This window comes from Rutilus rutilus (assembly GCF_951802725.1).
Source record: "Rutilus rutilus genome assembly, chromosome: 9".
Taxonomy (NCBI): domain Eukaryota; kingdom Metazoa; phylum Chordata; class Actinopteri; order Cypriniformes; family Leuciscidae; genus Rutilus; species Rutilus rutilus.
Genome location: NC_140223.1, coordinates 25,378,844 through 25,391,336, shown reverse-complemented (window position 1 = coordinate 25,391,336; position 12,493 = coordinate 25,378,844). Strand labels below are relative to the sequence as shown.

The 12,493-nt window shown below is 36.3% G+C and overlaps 2 protein-coding genes across 7 annotated transcripts in view; both read right to left on the bottom strand.

Annotated features, from left to right (window-relative positions):
* The window catches only part of dclk1b (doublecortin-like kinase 1b), a 43,997-nt gene extending 36,149 nt beyond the window's left edge, over positions 1-7,848 (bottom strand). For all 3 annotated transcript variants that reach the window (XM_084418212.1, XM_084418211.1, XM_084418213.1), the window contains exons 1-3: positions 7,641-7,848; positions 6,809-7,195; positions 3,466-3,812 (exon numbers count right to left, since the gene is read on the bottom strand). In XM_084418212.1, coding sequence (XP_084274338.1) covers positions 3,466-3,812; positions 6,809-7,166 — 705 coding nt within the window. In that variant the 5' untranslated portion in view covers positions 7,167-7,195; positions 7,641-7,848. The remainder of the gene's footprint in view (positions 1-3,465; positions 3,813-6,808; positions 7,196-7,640) is intronic.
* A 1,314-nt stretch (positions 7,849-9,162) lies between these two features.
* Positions 9,163-12,493, bottom strand: part of spartb (spartin b) — a 10,587-nt gene continuing 7,256 nt past the window's right edge. For 2 of the 4 annotated variants that reach the window (XM_084419978.1, XM_084419979.1), the window contains exons 6-8: positions 12,388-12,493; positions 11,905-11,995; positions 9,163-10,585 (exon numbers count right to left, since the gene is read on the bottom strand). The exon at positions 12,388-12,493 is cut by the window's right edge and continues 53 nt beyond it. In XM_084419978.1, the coding sequence (XP_084276104.1) occupies positions 10,384-10,585; positions 11,905-11,995; positions 12,388-12,493 (399 nt within the window). In that variant the 3' untranslated portion in view covers positions 9,163-10,383. Of the gene's footprint in view, positions 11,745-11,904; positions 11,996-12,387 lie in introns of all 4 variants that reach the window. The other 2 variants (XM_084419981.1, XM_084419980.1) reach the window with 2 other exon arrangements.

Sequence of the window (12,493 nt, the reverse complement as noted above, 5' to 3'; positions counted from 1 at the left end):
AGTCATTATCGCAAAATAAAACCCAGGCAGGGTGTATGATTAGGACCCCGACAAAGAGCGGAGATTAATGACCAGCTGACTGAACATGATATTTGTTGTTATAATGATTATACAATTTTTTTTAGTTTGATGTAGTCATATAAAGTTCTGTATGTTCATTTACGGGTTTTCCGCTTCTTCCTGCATACATTTCCAGCTCTCAGAGTGACATGACAAAATGACATGACAACTCTCAGAGTGTTTGGCATGGTGATATTGATATGTTTGGTCTTGGAGGAATAGATCTGCTACGCCGCTGCTGTTGGTTATTGCTGCTGCTGCAGAGCAAGTACAGGACTTGCTAGTGCCAATACATACATACACGACACGTTGCTGTGAGCAAGTCAGACATGCTGCTGCTGTACAATATAACACACATGAATTACCCGTAGCAGATCTATACAGGTGGAGCTGGGGAATGAGGAGGGTTTCGGAAAGCGCTGCACTGCTATAGCAAATGCTAAACAAGTATTTGAAGGTTGAGCAGCGAGCTCATTGGCTACTGATGCAGCAGGAACCAATCAGCTGTGCCCTATAGAGAATGATGTGATCACAAGAAGATTGAGTTAAGGACCTATCAGCCTGCACCATCTAAAGTTTCATGACAGAACTTTGTATTTCCACATACCATAACTGCTTTGGATAAAAAGGACAGAGATAATCAAATAAGTATATACTTTAATTAAATTATATCTTCTTTTAGTTCACAAATACTGTAGATTCTGTCAGGCTGAGCATTCAACTTTTATCAGAAATCTCCATCTGGAGCACTTAAACCAAATGCAAAGTGTGCTATCTTGTTGCTCATCAGGAAGCATTCCTGTGCTTGTCAACAGATCAACAAACCAATAATAACACATTTCAAAGCTTGCATCAGTCGCTCAGAAGATAAGGGCAGGAAGTAATTGCCAAGTAAAGGCCAAATTTTATTCAGGTATTGTTTATAAGATGCCCATCTCACTAAGTGCTTTCACACTAACTGTTACTAGATGGTGAAATCTTCTAAATTTCCGCTCCATGAAATATCTAAAGGCGGTCTTCCTTGAGTTGATTCACCATGAATTACAAACTGCACTCCCTTCTAAACACTAAAATGAAATTGATTGAATGATGTAGAAATAAAACAAATATTATATTGCCTTCTAAAGCCAATTTTACCTAATTAATGCTTCGCCTAATCAATGCCTCGTGAGAGATGCCTGTTTCATTGCAATCCTGAGCATCCATCATCCCAACCCAGGCCTGTAACATCACCACTACTGCACCCCTCCTGCCGCAGAGGCTGTTCCTAAGCAACCGCCCCCAGCAACCAGATTGCCATAGAAACCGAACAGAGAGAAATTACAGAGAGGGGAGTGACATACTTGGGATGTGAGAAATTGGGGGATTTTCCACACTGTTTGCACAATATTCCACCTTAAATTGTGATTTCGGGATGTTTTAGTAAAGTATATATATTTATTTATATATATATAGCATATACATATATGTCTGTGTGTGTGTGTGTGTGCGCGTGACAGTGATGTCAAATCTATTGATTGCGATTAATCGCATCTTAGACAAAATATTATATATGTCTTTTATGTTAAAAGCGATTCATTGCGATTAATCCATTTGACAGGACAGTGCAAGTTTGCACTGGAGATGAGCTAGTGCAGCACCAGTGTCTCTGTATCTGCTGCGGTGGGTGTAAACAGAAGAAAATATAATGCCACTGAAGGCCAACGAGTTTAAGGCCCTCAGGAGACAGCTTGTCACTTCATCAGTCACTTGCTCCTGTGGAGACACAGAAAGGTCACCAACAAACCTCGCTCTGTCTGATCTTTTTCCTCCATCTTCTTCACCACAGTATTTACCTTTCTCTCCCTATCAAATCTCTTTTGCTCTTATTCAAGCAACATTAAACACAAAAGATCCAGAGAAATTCATATATCAGCATGATAACCGCAACAATTAAATGAGCAAATTACCACAATATGGTGGCCTAGTGGTTTAATATATGAGCTTGTGAAGCTGCAGGATCAGAGTGCAGAAGAGAACTTTGACACTTGTGCCCAGAAGTAAAACATTTAACCAACCACACATTGCTCCAATTTATAGAAGCTTGTTTTCGCCATAGAATAAAAATCTTTTTGCAAAGGTAATACAAGTAAAGCTTTTTCTCCTCAAAATTTGCGAGTTTATCTCTCAAAATTCTGACTTGATTTCTTGCAATTCTGAATTTATATCTCGCAATTCTGTCTTTTTCTTCTAATTGTAACTGAGAATTGTGTGATATAAATTCAAATTTTCAATAAATTTTCAAATTCGAGATAACTGCAAATTGCAAGATATACACTAACAATTCAGAGAGAAAAGAGAAAAAAAAGTCACAATTATTATAATTTTTTTCCATGGTGGAAACAAGCTTACATACCAAACAGATCATCCCTGCAAGGCTTAATTTTATTTTATTGTTAATATAACTTAATTCAACTATTTGAAATAAAGCTGAAATACACTAAAACATAAGTATGAGAGATGAAAAGATTTAACTTAAAAATGTAAAATGTTGCCTTGGCAACTAACTAAAATAAAATAAAGTTTAAGATGAAGTACTAAAATACTAAAAATAAAAATAAATTAAAGCTTAATAGAAATAAAAAGTAACATCAGAAAATTACTAAAACTACAACTAAAAATAAAATTTTAAAAAATTAACGAAAATCTAACAATAAAAGCTAATTCAAAACATGAATGATTACTATGGTATCTAGATAATCCTAAAATAACACTGAACCAAAACAACAAAAAAGTATTCTTCACACCACACCCCACTCTAAAGCAGAGAGCATCTCATCTACAGTTCTTCATGTTTGTTTGAAGAAAGTCCCAAAGGGAATAACGTTTGAAAGTAGTCCCAGGATTAACATAACAAATTGGTCTCATAACCACCAACTTTTACTAGCACAAACATAGAGAGCTCTAGCAACTGTTTCACCAAATAAATAAAGAAAAAAGCAGGGCACTGAAGAGGGAAAGAGTAAGGACACCACTTTCCAATTGTCCCGAATGGCAGTTTATGAGTAGAACAGAGTGACGTCTTTGAGATGATGACGCATCTTACCTTTAGAGAAACCAGGACACTAAAAAAAAACATCTTGTTTGAGTAACCAAGGTTAGAACTAGGTCAGGAAGTGTCTAACTCCTTAGGTCAGGGGACTAACTTTGCTTTATTTAAAGCTGATGTGAATTAAATTAAAGCTGAATTTCTGCCCCACAAGCATCTCCTGATCCACTGGCTTCTGACAAATAAAGACTTTTGCTTATATAGCGCATCCACTGATCTATTCAAATAGTACTTTCAACCAAACAATAGCATCATTACTGTTGCATCCAATACAAAATCTGAATGATCAACTTAAATGACATGCCCACTGTACCTACCAGTTTACCATCCACCGTATAGAGCCTCTTGACCACTCCAGAGTCCAGTTTGATGGCATCTGTGATATCTGTGAGAACCTGCTCAAACGAGTGGGCCGTCTTCTTGTTGAGAAGGATGCGCACGGCTTTCCGAGGCTTCACCCCGCTGCGGATTATGGTCACCAGTTTGGGCCGGATGAAATCCTTGTTATCCTTGATTTCTGTAGACCCACCCTTGGCGCTGGCCAGAGAGGAGGGCGCTCGTGCTGATCCAACGGTCTTGGCGTTGACCGACCAGTTGGGATTGACATTCTTGGTGTATTCCAGCTTCTTGTAAGGCTCAATTGATCCACACACATAGCTCTCCCCTGTGATACAAAATAAAATAACAGAAATAATCAATGAGAATCTAATCAGATTTCTAAATGAATCATTCAGACTGGTTTTCTGAACCGCTTCAACAAGATTCAGATCAGATTCACAGAACATATTTTTTGACGTTTTTTTTAATCATGAATCAGGCATTGATACTTCTCTCATTAAAACTTATGAACATCCTTTAAAATAAAGGTTTCAAAAGGTGGTTTTCGCAGCGATGCCATAAAAGAACCATATTTGGTTCCCCAAAGAACCTTTCAGAGAACATTTCTTAAAAGAACTATTAAAAGAACCACCTTAGTGTGAAGAAAGAAATAACCTTTATTGTGAGGGAATGTTCCATGGATGGAAAGGTTCTTCATGGAACTGTAGACGCCAACAAAGAACCTTTATTTTTAAGAGTATCTTGGTTTGTTAATCATAAAAAGCTTTTGTCTGGCTTCGGAAAACTTGTATGAACCACATTCGTATGTATTTCTTTCTTCTGCTTTGGTTAACCATATTCTTAAACCAAACCCTAACAGTAACTCTATAATAAGTACATGTAGTTTATTAATATTAGTCCATACTTATTTGAGTAAGTACAATGTAACTACATCACCTTCAAATAAAGTGTAACCCTTAATTTTATTATTGGGTAAACTATGCCTTTAACGAGGATATCCTATGTTTAGTATCATGAGGAAATTTCATACAGTACATGTGAGTTAAGACAGTCAATGGACATTTAAGCTCATACAAAATTGAGGTCACACAGTGAAGGTTAAGTGCCTTGAGAAACTGAAATCTCCTCCAACTCCCTCATTTACATTCATTCTCAGTGCTGCCAGGTGTAGAATTAATGAATGAATTAATGTTTGGGTGGCCTACATAGAAAAGCACCAGAGATACCACTGCTATAATCAAATCAGAGTCATTTAACACATAATTCAAGGAGCAACTTATATTTAATGATTTCAGCTCTCAGGCTTGGTTTATTGGTCAACATTGAGAGAAAGGGAGTGGTATGGAGATGCAGAAGCTGTTAAATATTGATGAGCGTTTTAAAGTGTTTATCGGTTTAAATCACAGGGCACTCTCGTATCTGCTCACAGACAATACAAGCTTGATCCTTGTTCAGGACTACAAACCATGCTCTGTTTGTGGAGTCAGAGACCCTGGATATAAACACGAGTAAATACAATGTCTTTTCAGTAGTAGATTATCTGATTGTTGCACACACTGTATATATGATGTGCTTAATGGGGTTTGATTAGGTCAGAGGAACATATGAAAAGAACTGAGGGAAAATAAAGATTAATTTCATAGTATACAGACATTATTACTGTCATTCACAACAGAGCATGAGGTTTAAGTTCATTAAAACTGACATAAATTAAAAAATTTCAGTTTCCTCATTGCTTTAGATATCACAAAGATGATAATGCACCACTGGAAAGTTTTGTTTTAAGATAGTAGCTGGTTTCTAGATGTCTTTTAGCTGGCCCAAGCTGATCATGTCCTTGTGCAAGCTTGTAGACCATCTAAGACCAGCAATACATCAGCTACTGTTAGGTCATCCCAGCTTTCAGTGGTCTTTATACAGCTAATGACCACTTTAGACTAGCTACCATGTTCCAAAACCAACTTAACTGTCAGTTTCCTGGTATAGCGGGACACTTGGAATTACTTTGTAACACATACACTCACCTAAAGGATTATTAGGAACACCTGTTCAATTTCTCATTAATGCAATTATCTAATCAACCAATCACATGGCAGTTGCTTCAATGCATTTAGGGGTGTGGTCCTGGTCAAGACAATCTCCTGAACTCCAAACTGAATGTCAGAATGGGAAAGAAAGGTGATTTAAGCAATTTTGAGCGTGGCATGGTTGTTGGTGCCAGACGGGCCGGTCTGAGTATTTCACAATCTGCTCAGTTACTGGGATTTTCATGCACAACCATTTCTAGGGTTTACAAAGAATGGTGTGTTTAGGGAAAAACATCCAGTATGCGGCAGTCCTGTGGGCGAAAATGCCTTGTTGATGCTAGAGGTCAGAGGAGAATGGGCCGACTGATTCAAGCTGATAGAAGAGCAACTTTGACTGAAATAACCACTCGTTACAACCAAGCTATGCAGCAAAGCATTTGTGAAGCCACAAATCATTTCAAATTGGTTTATTGAACATGACAATGAGTTCACTGTACTAAAATGGCCCCCACAGTCACCAGATCTCAACCCAATAGAGCATCTTTGGGATGTGGTGGAACGGGAGCTTCGTGCCCTGGATGTGCATCCCACAAATCTCCATCAACTGCAAGATGCTATCCTATCAATATGGGCCAACATTTCTAAAGAATGCTTTCAGCACCTTGTTGAATCAATGCCACGTAGAATTAAGGCAGTTCTGAAGGCGAAAGGGGGTCAAACACAGTATTAGTATGGTGTTCCTAATAATCCTTTAGGTGAGTGTATTTTAGTAATAATCATAAATAAGGTAGGCTACTGTATCATAGGAAATCTTAAACACTCAAAACTTTTCCTGTGAAAACCGTTTTGAAATTGGACATTGCTTTACCATGGAAACAGTACTTTGATAGACATGTAGTTTTGATTTTCTAGCAATTTTAGAGTCCAAATTATGCTGTAAAATATATATTTTGTATCAAATTTTGTTTATTTCAGTAGCCTACATTTGATTTGCAGTAGCCTATAAACGTATATACATTTTTATACTTCCATTTTTAGAAGCTGCTTTAATTTCTGCAATAATCTGATGAGATTCATAGTTCATGACTTACAAACCATTTAAGTTTAGATCTATGTTCAAAAAGGAGTTGACAGTAAATAGCCTAAACATGATGTCCTCATATGGAGAATATGTAACCTAAACAATCTAAATCAAGACACACGTGATGAACAGCACCATGTGCCTCAAAATGAACAAGAAGCAAAATATACTGGTGTCCCTAAACCTGCATAGGCTACTGACACCCAGTCTCACCTTCCACCAGCTGCTCCATGCTGGTCATTTTCGACCCGTCAATGGCATAAATGGTCCGGACCCCTTGAGGCAGATTTACATTATCTGATAGGGAGCGGGTGAGGTCTGCGAGCAGAGCGTCGAAAGACCTGAATCTGTCGTTGGAGATAGCGTACACAATCCCTTTAAAGTACCGGTCTCCATTGCGGTAGAAGCGGACTTTCTTGGCTTTCTTCTCGGAGCTCAGAGCCTGTAAGGTGCGGGTTCGGTACAGGCTGCAGTGGGCGCTGTGCGTGGGGCTCGGGAGGCCGTTCGCCCGTGAGCCCGCGCGGCTGTATCTTTGTGCTTTGTCCCGTTCGTCGAAATGCTCCAGCTCCATGTCAACACCCGGGACTGTAGTATGAATGGCTATAGAACAATTGTGAGGAAAAATGTGGTAGGATGAGTCGTGTTAAAATTTAAATTGCATTTATTACAACGGTTTTTTTTTTTTTTTTTTTTTGCATATGTTTGTTAATACAATAAAATGCATGTTAGGCTATATATAGGCTAAATAAGCTGCTGGAAATTTACATTTAAAATAGGCCTATAATTTAATAAAATTAAATTATTTATAAAAATGTTTTATTTGTGTTTTTAACAATACACATTGAAGTATTAAAATTATATAACACAATATTTTAATAATTCATACTATTTCAAGTTATTTAAACACGCCCAAATGGTAAGCACAATGAAGAATTCGCGATTCATCAATTAAAAAGCGATATTAATGCACTAATAAATCTAATTGTGCGATGTCTGATATGTTGCATCTTGCTTCAAAGACAAAAAAAAAGCATATTTATCTTACTTGTGCGCGAGTAGCTATCCGATGAGCACAGTCGAAATGAAAGCACACATCTAATGGCTTGTCATCTCTTCCAGAGGAATAGGATGCTGGTGATGGGATGGGCTGCAGCCGGTGTCTCTCTGCCCCTTTCGCTCTTATTTAAAGCATCGCAGAGAGACTGGCAGTCTTTGTCGTATTCATGGAGAGAAGAAATCCCTCAATGAATGAATACGAGCGAGCAGGGCTGTGTCTCAAAACCTAGTGAGCAGCCTACCTAGACAGTTTAAAATGCGGGTCCTCGTGGGCAGGGAGGAGACTGTTCAGCACAGCTTCTGTCGGGCAGAGACACTCCAATGGTACTCTATTCAAACGGTCTTATAAATTTAAATAAATGAGCTATGATAGCATATGAACTTTGATATGATTCCTCATGTGTCATGCCCACTATTGTACACTATAATTTATTGCACCAATTGAGAACCGTTATGAACGTTATTTTGCGTAACAGTAGTTTACCACCAAGAGACGCCTGGTCATGATTTGAATATTAGTTGTTTGCATATTTGTTATTTTATTTATATTTATAGCCTACTGCAGGAAATAATTTTTGGGGGAATTACTTACGACCAAAATGCCAAAAATAAACCATATTATAGCCTGTACAATATATATTTTATACAATGACTTGACTTATACAATGATTTATTTTTTATTTTTTATATATATATAAAGATGTATTATTATATCATATTATGTAACATACATTTTGAATATTAATAGAAAATTATAAATAATAACATTTTACTATTTGTGTAGCCTAAGTGATAAAATTACTAGCATAAATATTTACTACTTAAGGATATATAGAAGTTTCACTAGCCTACTACTTTTTAATTTAAGTCTAATTCTATTAGTTTATTTTTGTATACGTTTCTTTAAAAGTGGATGAAATTCACCTCAAACTAAGACTGCTTGATTTCCATTTTATTCCAGGACATCAACTGTTATTCACAACATTAAAAAAAAAATTATAGTAATGAGATGTCTAAAAACAACCACATTTAAAATATCTGTAGAAGCTAAGGTCAAGTCAAAACCTACACGTGACTTTCTATCTAAATATGGGTAGAGAAAGTTCATTTGCTACATATGTAGCTACCTTGTATCAGTCATAATAAGAACAGTTGCAACTTTTCTACACTAGATGGCAGTATTCACTTAAAAATTGTATTCATCTTAAAAAAAAAAAAAAAAGCAGCAATAAATGATAGCACTGGATACAAGATTATGTTTGCAGTTTAGATGTGAACAGGGAGGCCAAAAGAAAAAAAAATATATATAGAGAAAATATTTTGTGCAATTTATATGCAATGAAAGGAAGTTTAATGCTGCTGTGTCTGGGCACTTTGCTCAAGCTATAGTTTGACCTCATCTAGTGTCTTGGCTAGGTCTATGAATCAATTCATTCAAAGCAATTATTCAAATACAAAGAATTTTAACATCACACTGTGTTTAAATTAGAGTACATACAAAACAATGTTTTAAATGTTTAATTTATTATGTCAGATAACCATAGACTATTAGATTCTGTCACTGAGCAAATATAGACTTGTGGTTAAACTTAAATAATGCTTACACATTATTTATGGTGTCAGTACATCGAAATGAGACAAATATTTTGTTAAGACATACACGTAGAATTAACAAGTTTGTTAATGCTTACAGTGAGATGTCATTACAGTTCAAGGTAACATTTATATCTTTTTTCTATAGTCAAGTTAAAAAAAAGGAAAAAGCGCAGCCATTGTTTTAATGAGAAAAAACGACAACTGCATAGAGATGTTTTATGAGTGGTCAACAGTGGGAGAACTCCAGTTTATATTAAATATAAGCCTCTTTAACTTAAAATAGTATTAAAATATATACTTTAAACTTTAAAATACTAGATTTTAAACATTTCCCAAAAAGTCTGATTTCTCTGGCTTTTAATTAATCAGATTTCTAATATCTGACCTCAATATCTTAATCCAACTCCATGTGCAATTATATTTTTATTGCACTTATTTTCCACAAGAATACCTAGCAGCCATCATCCTCAAGAAATATTCATGTCTGTTCCTAGCAAGGGTTAAAGTGCGTTTTAATATTTTAAAACATAAAAAACCCTGAAAGTACCAAGAGCAAACAGGTCTGCGGATAAAAAACAACAACCATAAAGCATTCTTAGCATATATATTAAAGCTTAGATATAGATTTCTTCTTAAATATAAGAATATTATATTTGTTAAGGCTCTATGGGAAAATCATAAATTCCACCTTTGGCTTGCACTTTGTTTTAAGGGTCCATTTATAAGACAAACCACGCAAAACTACAGACGTTTACGTAAATATGATCCAACTAAACAATGGATCTGTGAGTTCATTGGTGATATGTTGAGTTTACATTGCTGGTGAAGTGTAAGGCATGGTCAGGAATTTTGTCCGTCAGGCAGGGCAGTCAGTCAGTCAGTCCTAACCCTAACTTGTAAAGGGAATTTTTGACTTGGATTTACAATTTAACCAGTGAAAATAGTAAACATGACAGCACAGTTAACTGTATTTACTGTAGTGAGGCCTTTGGAATTCAGTGTCAGTCACATAAACAAATAACGACAAAAGCACACGGACAACCATCCATTCACTTCTTCAATCTTTTTTTGAAAGCATGACCTTTGGTTTGCTCTTAAAAATGGACACCTGAAACGAGAGGTTTGAATCTAACACTCTACTTTTGGTCTTTGTGTTTCTCAACTTGACTGTCTGGCTCTTTGACTTTATAGTCAGCCAGAATGGCATGGGCAGTCTCTTTGCCGGTCTTCTTGACCATTGCCTTGATCCCCAGGTTGTCGATATTGAAAGCGGTGACGCCCACATTGATGGCTGAGTTGACAGCATGGTCTGTGGCCTGGCCCGCTTCCGCCCCATACCTTGATTATAGACAACCCAGATTAAGTAAAAGAGAGGATGGGGTGATTGAAAAATAAGCTTTAGGAGAAGGAGAGTACCCAATGCAGAGCAAAGCAGTTAAACATACATGCAGGGATTCAGTCATTTCTCTAGAGAAAAATGATCTGATTTAAAATGTCAAATGAATCCTACAGATGGCATTCAAATGTTTATTATGTTGTAATGTGCTAAGGTCGAAATGAAAATGGCCAGTACTTTTAAGCACAGTTAGAAAGGGAAGGATTAAACCTTAGTACAGTACAGATAAAGTTATTAGCACAGTATAAGAGGATTTACACATTGTTCAAAAGTTTGTGGTCAGTAAGATTGTATGTATGCTCACCAAAGCGGTGTTTATTTGAACAAAATCACATGCGGTAATATTGTGAAATATTATTACAATTTTTGCCGTTAACCTTTTAAAATGTAATTTATTCCTTTGGAGTAATGATGCTGAAAATTCAGTTTTGCCATCAGTCTTCAGTGTCACATGATCATTCAGAAATGTGGTGCTTAAGAAAGATTTCTTATTATCAATGTTGAAAACAGTTAATATTTTTGTGAAAACAGTGATACTTTTTCCCCAGGATTATTTGATCAAAAAGAGCATTTATTTGAAATATAAATTATGTCTTTACTGTCACTTTTGATCAATTTAATGCATCCTTGTTCCAAAGTATTAATTTTGTATTTTATTTTTTTAACTCACTGACCATAAACTTACGAACAGTAGTGTGTATACTGTGTATACTGTACATCTTGGTCGAATTGTGATTATGTTTGCCATCCGATACAACCCGGTAAAACCTTCTGTTGATGCAACAGCATAATGAAAGTCATACTTAAAAGGTTCAAAAGTTAAGAAAAATAAAGCAATGAGATTAATTACGTTTGGCTGTTAGAAACAGATATTCATTCCATCACTGAACTATGGATCAGTGTGCAAAGCAACACAGTGATGTTATCATTATGTCCGATAAATCATTAGCATTGCGTGCAAGAGCTGACTGATTCAGACACATCCATAAGCTTCAGCCATGCTCCTGACCATTAATTAAAGGCCATTTTACAGGGTGCAGGGAAAAATGGTTCTACTTGTTTTCAATTGGGGTGTCTGAAATGTTCCCCAGACCCCTAAATCTGTAAACAAATACAGGGAAGAAACTAGTGTGAGTGCAGTTTAATTTTCTGATCAAAGTTACTGGTGAGCAACTGCAAATGCAGAAAGTTAAAACATTGGTATGATCAACTTAAAAGCAGGTGAAATGATCTGAGAACCTTGTGGAGTTACTGTACTTACTTATGTTTTACCGTGGTAACCGTCTCTGCTGCAACACTCTTTGCAATGTTCTTTGCTGCGACCTCCAACCCCGTCCACATCGTTGCAAATCCTGACAAAAGTATAAAGGCTTCATTCAAAAACATTAAAAAACTTTTGAATGGTAGTGTAATGTGATAATAAGTGTGATAACATTGTAATAAATGTATGGTTGCAAACTTAGTCTTGGTATTTATCATCATTTCAATGACTATCATTGACAGTCTGTATTTAAAAAAAATCTAATAATCACTTGGCTTGCTTTTTTTGCTCCAAGGTAACTTTTGTAAAGTACTTGACAAATCACTTGACAGATCAATAACGTCTATGAGACAATAATGTAATTGCAGTTGCTTTGGAAGGAAAGAGTCTGACAGAACTTAAATAAACAGTGAGTAAAGTAAGTGTGTGTGACCGAAAACAGCAAAGAAGAGCATCATTTCTGGGTTGAATGATTCACTAGACCTTGTACTCCACTTGCTGCAACCACCATGGCACCGTCAATATTGGAGCGTCCATCCCTGTCTTTCTTCAGAGACTCTGGGATTAGCTTCCCTCCGTGTTTCTTCAC